Source organism: Lagopus muta, chromosome 10 (assembly GCF_023343835.1).
Source record: "Lagopus muta isolate bLagMut1 chromosome 10, bLagMut1 primary, whole genome shotgun sequence".
NCBI lineage: Eukaryota > Metazoa > Chordata > Aves > Galliformes > Phasianidae > Lagopus > Lagopus muta.
In genome coordinates, this window is record NC_064442.1 from 6,319,830 (window position 1) to 6,341,482 (window position 21,653).

Genomic DNA, 21,653 nt, shown 5'->3' on the forward strand with positions numbered 1-21,653 from the left:
ATGATCCGCCTGACCTGCAGAAGATGGAGGTGGCAGATTGCAGCAGCGGTAGCAGTGGTGGGATGCGCTCATCATGTTGCGGGGCGCCGTGCTCTCCTGCAATCCCACTCCAGGTATTGAAGCCTTTGAGGGTTCTCTGAGGCTACAGCTCTGCAGGCTGCTCTGTGGGTGCCTGTTTGCTTGTAAGTATACTTGAAGCTGATGAGAAAGTGGAGAAGGCTGTTGTGTTCTGGAAGCCTGCTGGTGGCGGCTTCATGAATGGGTGAATATGGTTTTTTGTGATGACTGCTTCATCGTGCTTTGATAGTAGGCCCTGAGCACAGTGATTTCTTATACATGGCAGCTGAAAAGAAAAATAGTCCATACAGAAATGTCTGTGTTTCCTTGATAAAGGAAGGTCAGTTCCGTAGCCTCTTTGTGCTTGTGTTGTCTTGGTCGACTTCAGTGCCTCAATGATTGGATTTGTACTAATAACCGCAAAAAACTGTATGCTTCCTCCTGCTTCTCTATAGAAATATTGATTCTGTTTAAATCAAGAGTAATTCTGCAGAAGTCAATTGAGTTACATTGTGGAGAAGGGTGGAAGGCATAGTTTTGCTTTGTCTGAATTTGCTTTGTGTCCTGATTTTACCCGAAATGACTCACAGGGAGGGGTTGGATCACTGCGCTGGGGCACTGTGGAGGCAGCTGTTAGCCCTCCGTTGGCTGTGGCTCTTAGTTGGCCTCATGATCATTGAAACAGATCTTTGCTACCCTGAGCCAGTTCTGATTCAAAATGGAAGTTCTGGACCTGAAGCTTTAGGTGAGCACCTTGGTAAGGTGAGTGCTTCCACACACCCTTATTGTGCCCATGTTGTCTCTGTACAGCTTGGTGGCAGCAGCCACATGAGGTGGTACTGCATTGGGTTGCAAACTTGTTCACAGTCAGGGTTTGGCTTTGAGATGACTAGGTAGAAATTTCTACTGACAAGAAGTAACTGCTGAGTTATTTTTTCAGTCTGAAATCTATAACAGCACCCTTTTATCCTCTTTTCCTTTGGTAAAAAGAACGTCTGTGTTATTACTGCAGAAGGTTGGCTGTCTCATAATAGAGAGAATGACTTGCGTAGAAGCGGTTTCACAGGGCAAGCAAAATTCATTTCAGGAGTGACAAAACTGCTACAAGCTGATGGCTGTTAGGTTTTTGTGCAGAGGCGTGCTGGTTTCAGTGTAGAAGTTGTAGTATCTGTATCACAGAATTGTCACTCCCTCTGACTTGTCCCACTGCGGTCTGTCTCTCGGGTATCTGTTGTTCCACAGCAGCTACTCTGGTGATCTACACCTGCAATAGGTTCTGTTTAAAAAGCAATTGTACCCCTTGTTGCTAGTCACTCATGCTCTTCCAGTCTAGGGGAAAACAGCAGGTCTCTCTACTTTAGAAAGGCTGTGAAATAGAGCTGGTGGCTGGAGTTAGCTGTAAGTCACCTTCATTTCCAGGATGGAGACGTGTGTGCGTGCGTGTTTGGCTGTCTGGCCCTGGAGCCTGTGCTCTGCTTCTCTTGGGCCATTGATTAGATGACTGTCCAGCGTGAAGAACAGCGTGCGCCTGCAATGCAGCATTCCTTCTCACTCGCAGGTTAACCCGCACTGCTTGTATTTCAGAGAGGAAGCCACGGAGCCCGACTCGTGGAGCACCCTGTCTCACACTGTGCACACTGGGGACTACTGCGTCAAGCACCACCAGCAGCTCGATGTTTACACACTAACAGCTGAAACCAAGGAAGGGACAAAAGCCAGCCTGGAGAGTGACATACGGCAGCTTCAGATGCACATGCAAAGCCACCAGCACATGGTAAGGAAACCCCTGTGGTGACTGAACAGAAGAAGTGTGTGTTTGCAGCAGCCTGGTACCTGGGAGGGATGTCCACACATAGGAACCATTTGGGTGCATGTTTAGTAGTGAGTCTAGACAGAAACCTACCTATTTTCTCTTTTGTTTCCTGCCTTTACCTTTGTTTGGGGCATCCTTAGCACAAGAACACATAAGAAGGGCAGAGAGGAGTGTCAAGTTGCATTAAATGTGCTCTGGAGGGTCTTGGGGTCAGTAGGGGTTAGCACAGTAGATATGTCTCTGTCCAGACAAGAAAGGGTCAGAGAGAAGAGTGAAGGGAAAGCCTTTGGGATGCTGATGGAGAAAACAGTGGTTTTCTTCGTGCCTGTGGGACTCAGGGGACAAGCCAACCCCAGCCATGCAGTGTGTGTACCCACAGGCCTGCCCTTGCTGGGGCCCATGGTGGTTTGGTGACAGGAGCAGCACTGACACGAGGCAGGGACTTTGGACATTGCCCCTCAGTGCCTGAAAATCAGTGCCCAAGGGACTCATTCAGGAGAGGAAGATGAAGCAGCGAGACGCTTCTGTGCTATTTCTCAGAACCGCTCTGCATGTAGCATGACTGCCACTGTTTAATCACCCACAGAACTGCTGCTGGGGGGTGTGGAGTTTAAATAACACTGCTCCTGGGGGTTTCTGTTCCCTTAACAAGCAAGGAGAGAACCGTTGTCTGCAGGAAAATGGGGTCCAAAGCTGTTGGCCACCCAAGCCGTCGTCACCCTTCTTTGAGTGGGTGGTGTTAATTACTCCCGACCTGAGCAGGAACTGGTGGTACAGCAGAACTTACCACGAAGTCTCCTCCCTGTGCTTCTCCTTTCCATCAAATAGCACTGTACACGGCCAGCATATCGAGCTTGTTTCATGTTTGCTGGAGCGAATGCCAGACGTGTACATGTCTGACAATGAAATCACAAAAGGCTATGTTTAGACTTTTTCTTTCCAGCGCTGTTTCACTTCACATCTAATCTGATTTGGATTTGGAATGCAGCCCTGTAATTATTTCATTTAGGTTCATTTAGGGTCAGTTAGAAGCCAGTTGGCTTCCTTTGGAGACGGCTGTATTTTTCAGTCTGTTGGCAGAGCGACTTTGCCATGATGATGCTGGGGCTGCTTTGGACCCTCCTGTTGAAATCCGTGCTCATTCCAGAGCAAGTGTCCCATTGTCTGCATCCATCCATCCATCCTGACCGGAGGCCAGCAGCACGGTGTTAGATGGAGATGGCAGCTTTGCAAGCCCATGCTGCCTGCCTCCTGGACTCACCTGCCTTAGGCTGCCTCAGAAGACACGAGCTGTGCCATGGCTGGCAGCATCATCAGCTGTGTGGGAGCGAGGTGAAGGGATTATTTTAAATAGGAGAGCCATCACAGACACCAGAATTAGGTTTAGTGGTCTGTGATTCAGTGAGTTGGTGGCAGTGGTCACAGTTGCAAACCTCAGATTGTGGAAAAAATAGCAAACACAATATCCTGAGGGCAGCAGAGATCGTCGCCACTGCCTGTATATGCAAAAAATAAAGAAGTTTGAAATAGATTCATTAGAGTGCTGAATTTCTAGAGAGCTGCAGGCAGTCCTATCCTGCTGACTGAGAAAGCAGTGTGCCCTCTGAAAGCATGCAGTGAAAGCCCAGAGCTTGCCTTCAGAGCTGCTTCCTACAGAAAACCAAGGAAGCTCTATGGAGTCTCCTCTGAAGGGCTGGGCTTGCTCATTATTTTAACAAATCATTTTTTTCTGATTCCTGAACACTAGAATACAGCAGAGAGGAGAATAAAAAGATGATATTAAAGCAGAGATGGTTCTTTTTAAGTAAAGATTTGATTGTATCTAGCTATAAAGCATAGTGAATGCTGGACAAAGTGGACATGCTTGAAAGGAAATGCAGATTAGACAGGAACTGAGTACTTAGCTACTGTTCCACAATATTGCACATATTAATTTTAATAGGATGTTGTCATTTTCAAATTTTCATTTCCACTTAGGAAATATATTTCAGATATTTAATTATGCATGCATTTCTTAGGAGGGATTAGATGATTACTTTGGTCCTAGAAGTAGGAGACGAGTGGCTGTGATAAGACATTGACAGCCGACTGCCTTGTCTGAAGTGGTGTTTCTACAGGAGAGGGAAACAGGGCAACACTGATCAGAACTGGGGAGGTGCCGTTGGGCAGGGATCTGAAGTTGTTCTCAAGCAATGTTTACTCGGCCCTTTGGGACCATTATTTGGTAGATTGAATTCTGCTGTTTGCTGATCTTGGATTGAAGTGCACTGAAGAAATAAGTGTACAGCTACTTCAAAAGCAGTGACAAAAATGACGGAACCAAACTCTTTGCAGATGGTGTAGCAAGGAGTTAGAGGGACAAATTTCAGCTCTGGGTATTTTGGACATGCTGCTAGGAAGAAAATCCTTCACAGGAAGGTGGGGTGGCACTGAAGGAGGTTATTCAGGGAGATGCTTGTTCCTCCATCATTGGAGGCTTTTGGAATTTGGCATGCCAGAGACATGCCTGATCTGATGGAGCACTGCTGATAGAGGCCAACTTCAGAGGGGAGGTTGCACAACCTCCAGATGCTTCTTCCAGCCAATGTTTCTGTTATTCTAATGATTTTAGTATTACTGCATAGCAAATCAATATGTGATGTTTGTGGTTCTGCCCTAGGGGTCGCAAGCGTCATGCAGGTGTACAGCAGGAGCCACATAAAATAGGTGTTTGTATTGTTAAGATATAGGTCTTATACATGTTGAATACAGTGTAAGAGTGTGACAGAGCAAAATAATCAAAATTTTCTTTTTGCTTTTTAACAGAGTTCAAGGAAGCGGACGAAGACTGTACTGAGAACCTCTGGAAATAGCTGTGGCAATGGAGCTGAGCCAGTTGGTCACTCAACTGCTTCATCTCAAAGCCTAGGAGAAATGCCAGAAGAAGGAAGGAAGGAAAGTCCATCTGATGTCCTTCACCTTGACAGTGGGCAGCTCTCAGACCAAGCCCACCAGGAGGACGAGTGCCCCAGTAGGTCACTGATAACTGGTGCTATTGATGCGCCAAACGGCTCGCTGAGTCTGGGGGTGGTGGAGAGCCCAGAGTGCTCCTGTGAAAGCAAAAATACGGTGACGTTGTGTAAAAAGGAAGAGGAGGGGCCAGCCTCTGCTCAGAGCTCCGGGACTGTATCTGATGAGAACGGCTGCACAGTCAGCCCGTGTGCAGGCGTCAACGGTGCTGTAAATCTCCCATCCTGTGGAAATACAAATGAGGAAGCTGGAATGACATCTGCTGGAGTTGTTTTGGATCAAGCCGGCTTGTGCAGTAAAGATAGCACCCATCAGGAAGTGGGAGCTGCTGAGGAGTGTGCAGCTGAAAGTACTGTTGCTGTGGTTGAAACTGCCGGTGAAGCCCCAGCTTCCCGAGAGGGCGTGGATGTGGCCATGGGCCAGACCGAGTGCAGGAACTGTGCTGGGGCAGCTGACAGGGCGCCGGGCCAGCAGCAGGTAGAGGATGGGATGGCTGAGACCCCTGCAACGAGGACTGAGGATCCAGGAGAACCATTGCCAGCTGAGGAAGAACCCGCAAGTGTTGCTCAGCCCTTGCTTGGTGGCTTTAATGGCACTGAGCGTGCAGGTGGGGAGGATGCAAATGTGGGAGTGGTACCGGAGTGTGACAGTACAAATGCAAATGTTGACATTGATGTCTCTGTTGGTCTTTGCAAGAGTGGCGATAATGATAAGACTGGAGTGTCAGGCACTGATCTGGTAAACAATGGAGTTTTGGAAAGCAAAGGTGGTGCCTGTGTCAAGGAAAGGCCAAGAGTCACTGCGAGCACCAGGGCACCGTTGCCTTCAGTGAATGGAGTGAAGGTACCTGTGTGTGTGCCAGTGTTTCCTGATGCGGAAAGCCAAGACAGCAGGGAGAGTGTGGAACCTGAAGGGCAGGTGAAAGTGGGTAGCACAAATGGCAAATCCAGCTCACCCTCCCTGGAAGACAGCGTGGAAACTGATGGCCTTGATGCTAGAGCTGAAAATGGCAATATTGGTGGAACTAAACAAAGCAGTGAAAAACCCACGCATTGCCAGGGGAGCAGTGACATTACTGAGTGTATAGGCAAAGCTGTGGAGGGCAGTGGAGCCCACAGCAAGGAGCCAGTGAGAACTGATACCAGCAGCAGCAGAGAGGGAGGAAGCATAGATTCTGCGGACAGAGCTCAGGAAGTTGCTAGCTGCTGCCCTCCTGTTGATCAAACTACTGTTAATGATGAAACAGGGGACAAGTCAAAGCTGGATGGCACTCAAGGGAGTGTGCAGGAGCCCAGATTGCTCCCTCTGGAGGATGCGAGCACATTCTCAGCAGGGAAGGAGCCTCCAAAAGCTGAAGAGAGAACAGAAATTGCTTCAGGGCAAGGGATGCCCCATCCTGATGCAGGGGACCTGGCTTCAGGTCGGACAGGAGATGCTATAGTGGCACCTCCTGGACAGGAGGCACCCCTGTGCAGTAGTGACCCTGTTTTACCTCCATGTTCCAAAGGCGCAGACTGTACAGAGGATAATTTTGTAGGCACACCCTTTGTAATTCGTAATGAAGAATCTAAACAAAAGCAGGAAGTGGCAGCAGCAGGATCGGCTGAGCTGGCCCCGCCGCACAGCCAGGAGCGTGGCGGGGTGGCCGGCGTGCTGGAGGACTATGCGGGGGCCCCAGGCCCTCCCAAGCAAAGCCTACAGCCTCATGCTGAAGGAGAAGATACAGCCAAAGCTGAGAGGGAGGCCTCAAACAGCAGCCAGGAGCAGGTTTTGTCGGAGAATCTGCTTGCCACAGTTGTGAAATCCTCTGTCGGCAGTGCAGAGAGGCCCGCAGCCAGCAGTGATGCGGGTGCTGGGCTGAAGGAGCTGGGCCCCAACCAGGCTGGGACAGCAGGAGCAGGAGATAGCATCATGCAAGGAACTGGGCCAGCAGCAGGGAGTAACCCTTGTCTGGATGCCGGGCTGCCCCAGGAGCGTGGTCCAAACCTGCAACATGTCTCCCCGCGCAGCAGCACCCCCGAATTGAAGGATGCTTTGGCAATGGAAGCCCCGAGCCTTGCTTTTGAGGCTGAGGAAGCGTTGCAGATAGCAGCGGTAACCTCCATCACAGGGTATGAGGAAGAGCAGGGGGAGATGGAAAGTGTCCTTCCCAGAGCCACGTTGCAGCCCATTGCGGAGGAGCCCACGTGTGACAGTGACTCCAGCAGTGACACCATGGGTCCAGGCGGTGATGGCGATTCTGCTCCCACTTCGACAGCAGCACAGGGGTTGGTCACAGCACAGCCTGAGGGTAAGCAAAGCCAAGGCATATCGGAGCCAACCCCTTCACCCTGCTCCTCTGGCTTCAATGCTGTTGAGTCACCCGAGCATGTGGGAGTAAAGAGTTCAGTTTCGGCAGATGATGGCTCTTCTCTGGATAAAGTTCCTAAAATGGTAAAAAGTTTTGATGCCGTAGTTTTTGCAGCTGAGACCCCTTCATCTCCTGGCTTACCAGCTGAAGGAAAAGTGGGGCCTGAGCCCCAGCCTGCAGTGGATGTGGCAGCTGGCCTTAACGGAGAGGCAGACTTAAGATCCTCTGCCAGAAAGGACGTCAGCCAGGCCATTCGCGGAACCAAGCCTGCCACAGGTATGGAAAATCACTTCCTTTAATGCTGCGTAGCTTTCCTTTGTTGGTTTGCCTCTAGCATCGCATCAGCAAAGGAAGGGAAGTGAGTGCAAGGGGCTGCTGTGCAGGGGAAGTGTAGGTGTCTGGAGTTTGCTTTTTCTTTTTTTTTTCCTCCTCCTCATCTGAGAGAGAAAACTGAAGTTACAGTTTAAGTTGGGGTTGAACTTTAAACTTGGAGTTGAAAAGGATGGCACTTGGCTGGCACTTGAGGCCGGGAAAGGACATCATGTCATATGAAGCTGTGCAGAAGGGTTTCCAGCACATACATCCCTTCTGGGGAATGGATGAATGGGAGAGATATTTAGACTCCTGTATTTTCATGCTGTGCTCTTGGGCCTCGAGGTTTGTTTGCTTAGTGCTAATTTGAGCTATTCCTTCACTTTTCCCCCTGTATTTTTACTAGCATGAAATCAGAAGATTGAGCAGTGCTGCCTTGCGTTTTCTTTCCTTTACTGAAACAGCTGCTGGTGTCCTTCTGAACTGTGCAAAGCCACTTCCTAATTGGTGGCATTAGGTCATTTAAAGAGAGGGCCAGCCCTGCCCCCTCTGCCTTTTCCTGTCTGCGAGGCTTTTGTCGGGCTGAACAGCCGGGTGTTTCCCAGTGCACTTCAGCAGGGTGGGAATGCAGCGAGGAGTCAGCGCCTGACTGCTGGGATCTGCTGGGAGGGAGCAGTGTGATGGTGGGGAGCACAGCCTCTGTGGGCACAGCTCAGACCTGCTTTTGTGCTGCATGAGCCGATAGAAAACTGCCTCAGGTAACACCAAGAGATGGGGAACAAGCGGATGAATTGCAGGAGGGAGAAAGGAGCTTGTCACTGCAGCCTGGAGTTAAATTGTAGGTGAATTCAGTGCAGCTGGGCTTCCCTTTGCATCCCACCTGTTCCAGCAGCTGTTGGATGCAAGTGGCTGAACTTTCTCAGTTGCTGTTTTTTTCTTTGCTATGAGATAATTATACAGTGCATTCTCTTTCCCAGCACTGAATAAGCAAGCAAGCAGACAATAAGATAGAAATGATTTAAAAGCAAATCTGCTATGATATAAATCATGCAGTTCTAAAGTTCTAAGGTATTTCACTGACGTAATGCTGGGAGCTTTTCCTTAGTCTGAATACAGGAGAGAGGGGTGGCATAGGCAGAATAACTGGGGGTGGGGGAAAGGTTTGGTTTATGGGGGGTCTCTGTTAGTAATGTTGTTTTCTTCGAGTTCTTTGAGCTTTAGGAAGTTGACTTGTCAAGAGAGAATCAGTAAACGTTACTCAGGAGTTCACTAGTAAATACTTAGGATGGCATCAAGGTGCATTAGACAGCTGCTTGCAGAAGGAAATTTATTTTTGTGCTCTGGCAGTTTGAAGTTTCAATAGGATGGGAGTGGCTGTAAGGCAACACCTGGGAGTGTTAATATGGGGAGCTGCTTGGATTGTGCCTCCTTACAGCTCAGATCTCTCTCTGGTTGGGTTCTTGGAGGCATGAGGCTGTGTAGAGGAGTTTTTAAAGGAGAAGGGACTCAAAAGCCCTATAAGACAGTAACTGAAGCAGAAAAAATAATAGTTGGAGACGTCAGAGGGGTGTTTGCTGGTGTTGCACGCATCACTCGTGTTGATGCCTGCTCGGTGTGTGTGTTTTGTGTCCTTGGTCTGTCAGGGCTCCGTGTGAATTCCTCTCTGCTGTGTCAGTGCTGCGGAGTTTTCCCTGCAGTCTGGGGCTGTGTGGAGCATTTTGTGAGTCGCTGGTGTGCTCAGAATGAATCAAATCTTGTCTCAATAGGCTACAATAGAGCCTTCTCATAGGAAGTGTAGGTCATGAGGCCATTTCTCAGAAACGCGTGTGGTCAGAGGCTTATTGTCATGCTAATTTATCAGAGACTCAATCAGCTGGTACTGCTGCTGCCATGACTCCAAATCAAAAATTGGATTTTTAATATTTTGAGTTTGTATTTGTAATTATATAGGGCTGTGCTGACAAATGCCTCCAAGCTGATGCAGCTTCTTGACAGCAGGTGACCCCGGTGAAGTCAAGCTGTGTAGCTGGGGTCTGGTGCCTTATAGCCATTAACAAATACTGTAATTGTTACTGCTGAGGCCTCTTCTGGGAGAGATTTCCTGGATGTTCTTGCTATGGATCTCGAAAACAAACATTCACTGCGAGGTAGAAGTGTATCACCTTATATTTCACCTTATGGTTCCGTGAATGAGTGCTTGCTACAGGCTCCTTCCCCTTGTAGAGTAGCAGGATGAACTGGTAAGAAATGACACTGATTATGTGTATGATAAGGTGTTCTGTGCCCCCAGAAGCCTCTTATAATATTATAATGCTAGGTTCTGATTTGGGGTTCTAGCTGTTCAGGCTCAAGTGGAGGAGTGCAAAAGAACTGAGCTGAAATGCTAACTGATGGCCTCACAAGGAGCAGAATTCTTGCCACTACGTTCAGGACATCACAGTGCCACAAACACTGCTGGGGTTGTCCATTATCAGGGAGGGAAGTGTAATTAGTGTTTCTCCGGTGGGGAAGCAGAAACTCAGTAACTTGTTCAGTTGTACAGAGGACATGTTGTCAGGACATGCTTCTCCCCACCACGGCATTGCTGTGACCCCAAGCTGTTCTCCCCATGACTGTGATTTCTGCTTCTCTAATAAATGGGACTCTCAGAAACTTGTGTCATTTCTGAGAGCCTATCTGTAGCAGTACTCAAACTCACTGTGATGAAATTATGCCAACTTGAGTTTGTTTGTCAGTAGTGCCTTGCAAATATTCCTAAGACTCCAGAGTCAAAAGCAGATGGAAAGCCAATCGGCAGCAGCGGTCACAGCAGCTTTCCAGTGGACATGGATCAAACCTCTTGCAAAATTGCTTCCTCAAATGAGAAAAAGTCACTGGAAATGTGCATCTCCCTTAAGGTGTTGATGTTCATTGGTTGTTTTTCATAGAAGTCAGAAAGGGGATGGGATTTGGGCAGGGTTTTAGCCCTAACGCATGAGTGGCTTTGCCAAATCATTGCACTGCTCTTCAGCCTGGGCTGCATGGCTATGGCACTGCCACAGACATAAATGAGTCTGCTGGACACACTGCTTTGCAAACAGAAATCCTGTCATTGAAACATTTTTGGTTTTGTGTTCATTCTTTGTGTTCACGTGTGTTGTGAGAGGTGTTGGCTTGGGGGAAAGAGGTTTTTACAGCTTTGATGTTAATGCCAGGGAAAGGTACACAGAAGGGAAGGAACCCTTGGGGAGTGGTGACTGATGAAAGCTTTTGTAGTTTTGCTGGGCAAAGAAAGCAGCTGGGATGGTGTTTGTACCACAGTGGTGGGGAAGAGCGGGAATCAGCTGGGACTTGGTGAACCCCACCAGACAAGGCTTTGCCCTCCTGGTCCCCCATCCTAACCACCATCTTTAAGGCAGAGCTGAATTTCTGAAGCTTGCAATTTATCAGCACTGAAAATATCAATGGAGAAGGCAAGGCTCATTTCTTGCAATCTCTTCAGGCTATGGTAAGAGCAAAAACAGCAAAAAAAAACTTCAGTTCTTTTACTGGAGGGATGGGAGCCAAGTGAATACATGGAGAAAGACACGTGGATGTGCTCAGCCTCACCTAGAGCCTCCCAGGACGGCTCGGCGTGCTTCTCCCCATGCTTGTGCTCTTCTCAATGTTTCCTTCAGCTCAGACACGACAGTTGTTAAAACTAATAACAAACAAGCAACAAAGTCAGGAATGAAACCAGATGTTGGGAGTGAGATGGACTTGTTGAAGGGGTTTGGGTTTTTTGTTGTTGGTTCTTTTTTTCTTTTTCTTTTTCTTTTTTTTTTTGAGGCTGGTTTGAATAAGCAGAAGAATCTCAGCAGTGCTGAAAGGAGTTTGTTTTAAATTGCCTGTGCAAACCCTCTGTTTTCACAGGGAAGTTGAAAATGAAAACTGAAGATGAGGTGGATTTTATGAAGGACCCCAGAGAGAGCGCAGCGCGCGAGGAAGCGGTGAGTGTCATTTGTGCATTTTCACCTTCTGTTTTTTATGTGCCTTTTAAAGAAATGCTGCAGGTGGTCAGCAAAGCTCTGGTTTCCTTCTGCAGCCTTTGCAGGGCTGAACATCGTCAGTCGTGGTCACGTTTTGTTTCAGCCTTTTAAAAATAGCATTGGGCTTTTTTAGCTCTTGTGTACTTAGCACGCTTTGGGTGAAGCCACACGTAGAGGTTGTTCCAGTCTGAGGAGTGCAGATTGACCCCAAAGGTTCCTCATGAGGCAGTGCTGGATGAACAGAGTTATGTTCTGAATAGAAGATATACAAAGAGGAGGGAAAGCCCCGGATTCTTCAGATAGGGAAAATGATAGCAAAAGGTTGTGTTGGAGATCCAAAATGAGTTGTGTCCTTTTCGCCGTTTCCCCTGGCCCCTCTGCTTTGCAATAGTAATATAAATACTGGGCTTGACAGGAATGTGATTTTGGTTTAAAAAGCCCCTAATGTGCGTTCTGCTTTACCAAGAGCTGAGTTTTTGCTCTCACCTTTCTTAGCTGTGTGCGCATTTGTTCCCACGTTTTATACGTAGCTTCTTGTTCCTGAAGAAAAGTCTTTTGTAAATGCTGAATTGCTCCAAGCCTGTGTTCTTGTATGTTGCTGCTGAGCAGCTGTGTTTGTGTGTCAGCCTGCAATGATGAAGCTGTTAAAAAGAAAAAAAAGCACTGCGAAGATGAGTTAACACTGCAGGGTGGAGCACCAAAAACTTTGCTCATCCCACAGTAAAGCTCTTTAGGCAGCAGCACAGTCTTGCCAAAGCTTGTAATAAAATCAGGTTTATTTTGTTTTTAACAAGCGAAGGCTTTATTTCTGTAGCTGTTTGCTCAACGACTTAGCCAGGGACTAGAACTAATGGCTTTTCGAGGTAACATTTGTGTGTCTGATATTCATTAATGGGATGCGTGAGGGTGAAGATGCAGATGTTGTTTTACTGACCCTTTATTAGAGATATCGTGACTAATACTCACGTACCTGGTAGTACTTTAAGGCGTATTTAGAAAGTGCAAATTAGAACCCGGGAATGCTCCCCGCGTTTCATTTCAAGCCTCCGAAACAAGAAGGAAAAGGGAAGAAACACAGAGTCTGGCTTCCATTTTGCATGTTTGACAGGCAATGGGGATTTTTTGTGCCTTCTTTCTTCTCTTCTTCCCCCCCCCCCCCCCCTCTTCCACCCCTCCCGCCCCATCAAACACCTCTTTAGAAATCTGGCTTTTCTGGTGCAGGAATGGGAGTGTCAGGAGAATGGAAAGTTTGCTGCAGGACTGACACGGTTTCCTGTTGCTAAGTTCGACAGAAACAAAATAACAACTGCACTATATTAAGGCTGCTTGAAAAAAAAAAAAAAGAAAAAGAAAATGGGTAGAAGGCTTATAAATAGAGCTTAATTCACACATGTAGGTTGAGCAGGGAGTGGAGCAGTGAAAGCAGGCGTGAAAGGCGCTTCTCCTGCCCCGTCCTGCCTCTGCTTTATTTAGTGCTGACTCTTTTGTAGCCAGAAGTCTTTCAGGTGCTCATTGCCTTCTCATTACCGGGCCATTTTGTGGTTAGTAAAAGTGGTTTTCTGGACGTGTTGCAAATAGAAACGCTGCTTGCAGCTGCAGGTATTCAACAGCCTTCCCCCTGCTTGCAGGAACTTGGGATAAGTTGCTGGGAAGTGCGTTAACCCTTGGATTGTGAGGGAGAGTTTTGCACCATGTTGTTTGCGAGGCGATGTGGACAGCTGTTTGTACACAGGGGCTGTTAAAAGCTATCCGCATCTAACAGGTGAAACTGTGTATATTGGAATCAGGCTGAATAACAAGAAGATAAAACATAATGGAAAAGAAGAGGGAAAATTCCTTCTTGTGTGTTGGTTTCTGGAAGCGTAGCATTGTCTGGGTTCTTGGTGCCAAGAAGCGTGCTCCAGTATTACAACTATAAGATACACATGCTTTCCCTGCAGTCTATTCAGAAGGCTTTGCTTGAGAGAGCTTCTTGTGCATGTCATGGAAAAGCTGCAGCTGAAAACTGTTTAGGAAAATAATGGTTTGTAGGGTTGTAAACATTGAAAAGGAAATAATGGAAAAATATTTTTTTCCAATTAAAACGGGCTTTTAAAGTGTCTGTTTCTCCAGAATGTTTTCTCAGCGGCTGTATTTATTCAGCTATAGAAACTGTACCACGAATTTCCACGTTCCCTTTGTGCTGGATGGGAGGTGCAGTCAAACCCCAGCACTCCTCACCGGGAGGCTCTGCTGGAGCTCAGGGGGGCTGGGAGCAGCTTGATGGGATCTATTAAAATCAGACTTGAGCATTTTGTACACTGAATGACTTCAGAACCTTAACTTTTAAGGGGAAAGCTGATTTGGCTTTTTGTATGCTGCGATATTAGAAGTAATTGAGAATTAGATCCTGGTGGCTGCAGTGGTATGAAAGTAAAGCGAGGTGGGATGAGATTTACCCCGCTGTCCTTTTCTTCTTGTGCTGCTCACTAAAATCAGTTTTAATTCATTCGTCACTGAATCTTTGTCTTCATGCAGCTGCACGGATAATGTTGCACTTTGGGGTTCATCTGGGTTCCTTTTCCTTTGTCTGAGCCTGTGGCTGACAAACTGTAGCTGGAAGAGCACAAAAACACAATTAACTGGGGAATGGTCCTCTCTTGTATTGATTCCATTACATGGATCCTATTAACTTTAATGTTTCCTACCTTCACCACATGAGTTAGTTTTGAAATGAACATCTGTATTTTCAGAGATTGCAGCTGACCAGATAAACACGTCCTTGCAAAATGTTTTTGTGTGGCACAAAGCTTGTTCTGCACTCCCAGATCTCTGCTCATCCAAGTACTGCTGTAATAGAGCAGCTTTCTGGGGAGAGCTTGCAATATTTCAGTCGTGGTTTGGAAGAGTGAAGTGTGTTTATAAGGCTTTCAGATGACATCAGGTTGGGAGGGGTTGCAAGCACTGGGGAGAGCAGGGTTACAGTTCAAAGTGACCTTGAACAACCAGAGGGTAATCCAGATAAGAGATGAAGAAAGATACAAAGTGTGCAGAGAAGAAATCAAAGTACTCGCTTTACTAAGTCAGGATTGCTGGAGAGTGATGAATAGAAAATGACCAAGGATTTTTAGAGGGCTGCAAATGAAGTGTAGACTATCAGTGAGATGCTATTGCAAAAGAGATGGATCCTATTTTGGGCTTGTGCAAAGAGTGTCATCCTAAGACACAGCAGGTGACTTACTCATGTGCGGCGCTTTGCAGGCCTCATCAGTGTCATCCAATCCAGTTTTGTGTCTTGCTCCAGGGAAGACGCAGAGGTTCTGGAAAGTGTCCAGAAAGAAGATTGAGAAACGTGAGAAGAGTTTGAAAGAACTCACTTTGTTCGGTGTAACTAAAAGAAAGCTGTTGTGCAATCTAACAGACTTCCAACGTGTAAGCTCCTTTCCATGGCAGCTTAATTTACTGATTTGCTGATTTGCCAAAATTATTGAGGCTAGATATTGGGAAAACTTCCTGTTATCATTGTGAAACTGTTGCAAGATCACCTAGGGAGGATAAAAACCTTTTCTGGAAGTGGTTATGGATAAGACAGATGACCTTCATTGAGGCAGAGCCCAGGTCCATTGTTGTCCATTCGTTTTGATTTGTAGAACCTTAGGTTTTGTGGGCAATTTTATAATTTTTTCTTTCATGCAAGACTCCTGTATGCTTCACTTGCATGCACTGGAGGTAGGAAGAGGGCAGGGGATGGACTGGGTGGCAAAGGACTTGTAGGTGACAGACTTGTGCAGTGGGGTAGGTATAAGGATGGACATTAAGCATGGTGGATCCCGAGGTCTGGCTTTCCCCTCACTGTAGTCTTACTTATCCCTCATCCCTGGTGTCAGCTGAGAAGTGAGGGCAATCCGGCCAAGGTGTTGTATGGGATCACCCCCTCTGGTAGCTGCTGCTCAGAGAGGAGGAGTGCTGGAGTCATGCAGGAGAGAGATGCTGAAAAATGGGGAAAATTGTCATTTAATTTCTGCAGATCTGCTTAGGATTTATTCACCAAAATTCAGGTTGCCTGTGTGCACTGAAGCCAGTTTGCTTTGTGTACATTTGTACATCTGCCTATATTGATGCATCTGTCCATACCATGTGATGGTTTGCAGCTGCATGGTTGCAAGCTCCTGTGTCCCAAAGGCTGTGCAGAACAGCACGGGAAGGCTCCCAACAGCATGGGGAACTGCAGACCGAGTGACTGGAGTGCTGGAAACAAATCAAAGCAGAGTGCCATAGTGGAAAGTGCAGCCCTAACAATAGGCTGTGGCCTAGCCTGCCTCTTCAACATCACTTGTGTAACTCTCTCTTTGTAAATATTGTACTGTAACTAGAGTAAACATGGGGAGAAAAAAACCCAACACAAAACAACAGCAAACCAGCCAGAAAGGAGCCTGCTCAGAGCCTGGCATTAGTGCTAGATGGTGACACAAATGCATCGGTCAGGGCTTTGGGCTGGCCATCTGCAAGGCCCTTTCTCACACCCAATGGCATCCGATGCGTGTTCCTGAGGGCTCAAGAGGGCTGGGAGGAATTTCTGTCAGATGCTTACTCCTGTGTTTGTTCATCGCTTTGCAGAGTAGCCCACCTGGTGCTGTGGGCTGTTTCTGGTGGGACACTCTGTGCATTGCTGCATAAGCTATTGACACTATAGCATGTGTTATGTAGAGTTAGAAAAAAAAGCAGGGGAAAAAAAGCAATTCAAACAAGCCTGGGATTGCTGTTGGCCTTTACTATTGCTTGTGGTTTGAAATCTGCAGCAGGAAGGCTTTTGTGCAACTGCAGTGGCTGTGATTTTGTCCTTTACTTAATCTCACTGAGAACTGCAGTTCTGATTCCTTTTCGTCCTGAGTTCTGCTAATCCTCAGCTCAGGGCAGCCCTTTCCAAGTTCAGGCACAGGATTCACGGATGGTAGTGAGAGAAGCAGGAAGGCAGACAAGTGAAATCTGCAACTGGATGCAAAGATGCTGCTTGCAGCCAGCAGGATGGGGCAGATGAATGGGGCTCCTTTGTGAGCCACATGGAGGTGGTGAGTTATTTCATATCCCCTACACCTTCCCCTTCAGTCACTGCAGTCTCCATTGTTTCCCAGGTTTGAAAAACACAGAGCTAAATGATTTCTCCCATAGAAAATCCTGGTTCTGGAGTATTCATTTTTTTTTAATGCAGCCATGAAAGTATGGGTACATATAATAATGGATGTATAAGAGTCTGTGGCAAAGCAGTGTTGGCAGTGAGTGTTGTACCTTGAGGAGGAAAATACCACTCTGTTTTCAAATGGTTCAATCTCCTGTATCACATGGATTCTTTTATTTGTGTTTGAAATCCCTTAAAGTTTTGTGGTGTAACTGTTGTATGGTAGACATGGTTACCACACACTAAATTCCTAGACTAAATATAGAGGAAATTAAGATGATAACATGGGAGGCCAAACATGGACTGCATTATTATGACAAATGGGTATTCTGGTGCATCGCATCACTGAGTTTTTCCCCTTCTCAGCATACCTACCCTGCTCCATGCTGCTGTTTTGGAAGTTTGAAGTTGGAGCCCTGTGATGTAGAGAAGCCTCCTTTGAGCTGGAACCACTCTCATGGAAAAGAGACTCCTTCCAACTCTTAGCTCTGATGGAAGAGCCATAGGTGTGATGCGGGGTTTAAAAGATGAGGCTAATCAAATTGAGACTATAGGAATGACAGTTCTGGCTTTCAGGAATGAAAAGAGTTATTTTTTTAAGTAACTACTTCAGGAAAGATGAGCTCTCTGTTGCTTGAAGTTTCCGTCAAGAACTGGATGTTCTATGGAGAGATAAGCTGCAGCTCTGAATAATCTACTGGAGAAATGCTGAGTTACACTGAGTTACCTGGGGGCTTGAAGGGGCTGGATGTTTGCATGCTGTCTCCTGTGTTAGAAGATGAACCCCACCAGTGTGATCAGAGAGCACTCACAGGGACACAGATGAAGGACTGCAGGCCCCAGTTTCCAGGCATGGCATTTTTGACATAGTCTTTCAGCAAAGATGAAAAGAATGGTGTGAAGAAGAAGAAAAGGGTAAAGAACAATTAAGAGAGGATTGTATTCAAAGCTAGAGCGCTGATCAGAAAGAATACTTCTTCTGTTTAAGTATTTCCACTCACGCAGTGTGAATTGTTATGAAAACATATTTGGCATTTTACCCAGTGCTGTTAAGACTCTCTCCATGGAAACATGAAGCAGAAGGCATTTCGCCTTGCAGTAGATGCACAGATTCCCCTTTCTGTTATCATTTTCGGTCCTTTTTCCCCCACCCTTTTTAGGTGGGTCAATCTTCCCTTATATTCTTTTCAAGCAGAGGTGGAAATCTCAGATTCTTTTCCTCCAGCGTCTCTACTGCTACTGCTTGGGATCATGTGTACATCTTGTGAGGCCCCAGATGACTCGACTGTGTCACAGGCTGCTGTTAGAACACCAGATGAAATAAAAGCCTCAGTGATACAAAATGTTTGTCTTTCCATGCAGCGTCCTTCCTCATATTGAGCAGCTTCACTGCTTTCAGGGTTTGTCAGTTTTCCTGCTGATTTCTGCCTCATCTACAAGCATGTACTCTGGTGCAGAGCAGCAGTGCAGTAAAATTTTGCCTGGTGTTAATGGTGGGGTTTTCAGCTTGGGACTGCAAGACGAGAATAGGTGACAAATGTTGCAGTAGATCAGAATATCTTAGGTCTATACAGAGGTGCTGGTAACAAAGCCTATGACACCTGCAATGAAAGCCCTTCACTGGCATGGAAGGGATTGGGTTTGAACTTTGTCTTTGGGAAAAGAAAAAACACACAACGTGGAGGCTGTAACAGGCATGCAGCTGAGCTTGCAGTGGTTTAATAAAATAAGCTTTATCAGCTATATTGGAATTAGTGGGCAGGAGCAAATTTTAAACCAAGCTTTCTTTTCAACTTAGTCTCTTCCAGCCAACAAAGTTCTTGTCCTTCATCTTCCTGTTCTGCTTTGCTTATGGATTACATTTATACCTATATAAGCATGTATTTGATGCAACCAACTTTTTGATTTTCTCTTAAGCAGTAGTTAACTTAGCTACTGCCTCCCTGCTTGCATACTGTGTTTTTAGTGCCAGCAATGTACTTGATAAAACTGAAGGCAGTAGCTGTGCCCAGGAGGATAGTCCAGAAGATAGGACCAATATTTCTGGGTTATCTTGTTTGCTTTCTCTTCTGTCTGTGCAGTTAAAGTTGCAGTGATTGTTACCAGCTTGTGTTCAACCTGAGTTAACACTGCTGTTATTTTGGATCTGGAAAGGACAGGTGATTGCTTTGTGATTGTGTCAGCCTACTTAGACAATGCTTCTCCCAGGATTTATACCTTGATACCACTGCAGTCACGACAATAACAGTTTCACTTGATTTATGCACTTAGTTACGTGGAGGCACATTCTATGTGCAGAAAGCACAGCACCTTTGTCAAATCAGCGTGCCTCCCTGTCCTGAAGCATTTGCATCTTCTGTGCTGCTATGGGAACAGCAACACTGTCTTGCAGGTACCGTGGCACTAAGTCTGCCCACCTCATTGACAACCGAGCATGTTCTTCCTTCCTGTACATGGGCTTTCCAGCTGGTGAGATAAGAGCAGGAACGTGAGGCCTTGCCCTCCCTAACTCATTAGTCTGAGCCCTGGTAATGAGTCTGCTTAGCATCAAGTGACATGTTTTTGTTCTGTCTGAGACTGTGCTTTCCTCCATAAATCACGAGAAGATCATAATCCTAACTTACTTGACTCTGAACTTTTGCTTAGTTTCTTAACACAGCTGGATGCACTGAATGCCCAAAAGTGCTTAGGAGGGCTATTGTTTCCAAAGTACACATTTTCAAAGTCTGGAGGTGCACTTCTCACGTTGGTTTCAATCTGAGCTCTTGTTCTTGGGAATTTAGAAATCTTTTCTGCCCTTCCAAAATGTTACCTAGTAGAGTGCAGTACTCTTACCAAAGACATGGACAAGACTGGGTTGATAAAGTCTCCTGAAATAACATATGTGTTTCTTGGTATTTAGTTTCACAAGGTAGATATTAAGGGCGGGGGGGGGGGGGGGGGGGGAGGGGGCGGGGGAGGAAGAAATAGGTATTAAACTCTTCTACTATAACAGGGGGAGGAAGTGCATTCTTACCTGCTTGCCCAGAGGGAGGTGGCCATGTATGTGAGGAGTGAGTAAAAAGCATCCAGGCATCTTTTTGAGCCTTTTAAGAGAATAAGAACTTGCACAGTTTTCAAATATTCTCACCTCTGGATACCAGAAAGGAGCTGTTGACTGTAAAGGCTGGAGTCCCATGGTATGAAAAAGGGAAGAGATAAGAGAATGACAGAGAACAAGAAACTGCAGCCTGTGTTTTGATTTGATGGGCAGTGCTGTAGCCTACAGCTGAATAAAGTCTCAGCAGTAATGTCCCAAGACCATACTCACATCACAGTGACTTTGGCTTTAGGGCATTTTGCAGCTTCTGATTTTAATCACTTTTTGTGGAGACTGTTGAGAGAAACCTCTAAAAGTTCATTTGTTAATAGCAAGTAGATATTTGAGGGACTGTGTTTGATTTGCTTGTCAAGGCTTGTTTATGACTTGTTTGCTATCTCTGAGGAAGCTGAGGTTTACTTCTTGTGTCGTAAATGATGCAAAAGGCACCCAGAACAGTGTACATGAATCCTCTGTCTTTGTTATAAATCTAAGTATATAGACTAAATAAATAACTTCTTTCTGGGCTTGAAATCCTCACAGTGCACCAGACAACCAAAATTTGCGTTTTGGAGTAGATCCTAGGATTCTTTAAAGCTGAAAGATCTCCTCTGCTCGAGAACCTGGGGCTCTTCCTGCTTTAGATAAGCGATGGTTATTTAAACTGGCTTTTCTTCCCCTGGCCTCTTGGGCAGGGGATGGCACAGTTCAGTCAATATCCACTGGGATGTAGGAGTGTATGGCAGCAGAATGTGACGTTTTAAAGGTAAGGTTAGACAAGTACTCTCTTTAAAAGAGCAAGGGGAAACATCTGTGCTCTCGGGATTGCCTTTCTCAGCTCTAGTAGGAAACTCGGTACACTAAGAAATGATTTTTAGAGCAACTCAAATGCTTTTTAAGTTATTTCCTTCTCTTTCCAGAAAATGGAATTTGATATAGAAGCGTACTGTTTTGAGTACCAGTTTAAAAATAGGATATTTTGGTTTAGTTTAGATATTTTTTTTTAGGTAGGCATTAGTCTCTCAAGGAAAGTACATTCTGTTTCTCTGCATGTCTTCTTATGAGCATTGCGTGTTCCCTGACTGGTAAGTAATGCTGTCTGGCACACAGAATACGTTTTGGCAGGTTGGCTCTTAAAATATGTGTTATCCTTTTACGGAGGACATCGGCTGAGGTCCACACTGAAAGAGCAGGAGGGAGACAGGAAAGATCTGGGGTTAACTGTGGAACACTGCTAGAAATGGAGGAGCAGCCAAAGAGATGGGCAGCAGGGCGTGCTGCAGTGAGGTTTGCTTGCTGGTACAGGACAGCAAGCATCCACAGCAGTGAAGGTGTCAGACCAGTGTTTAGGTGAGTGAGTGAGATTATGCGAGTCTGAGAGCTGTTTCCTTAATCTGAGGGTGGTGACCAGGATCTGATCTGATCATCTTTCTAACTTGGAGGCATTCTGACTATTTTTCCTTGACCTCGCACAGAGGAGAGGGCGAACAGGACACTGATTGCAGCCATTGCGCAGACAAAATCAGGGAAGGAGCCCAAATAACATTTTCTTCCAGCCTTACCAAATCTCCTAGCCAAAGAAAGCATGAAATAACAACAGCTCTCAAGAAAGGCTAAATCGTTTGTCTGTACCAACAGATGTTTCTGTAAGCCACTGATTTTTAGGTTGTCCCAGCTTAAATACAGTACAGAGTGAAAAGGGTCTAAAAGGGTAAAATGGATTTAGAAGAGTTTTCTCTACTTAAGAGAACTTTGTAAGCTGTTGGTGAAGCTGTAAACAAAGCTACACTAAGATATATAATGTATTCTAGTTTAGGTTGTGTCATTTTGCTTGTTACTGGCTGCCTGGGTTAACAAAAGAAAATATTTTT

At 46.1% G+C, this 21,653-nt stretch overlaps 1 protein-coding gene across 8 annotated transcripts in view; it reads left to right on the top strand.

The window, feature by feature from the left end:
• AKAP13 (A-kinase anchoring protein 13) overlaps positions 1-21,653 on the top strand; it is a 195,681-nt gene that overhangs the window by 95,681 nt on the left and 78,347 nt on the right. For 7 of the 8 annotated variants that reach the window (XM_048956244.1, XM_048956245.1, XM_048956242.1 and 4 more), the window contains 3 exons: positions 1,642-1,831; positions 4,676-7,505; positions 11,433-11,509. In XM_048956244.1, the coding sequence (XP_048812201.1) occupies positions 1,642-1,831; positions 4,676-7,505; positions 11,433-11,509 (3,097 nt within the window). The remainder of the gene's footprint in view (positions 1-1,641; positions 1,832-4,675; positions 7,506-11,432; positions 11,510-21,653) is intronic. The other variant, XM_048956248.1, reaches the window with a different exon arrangement.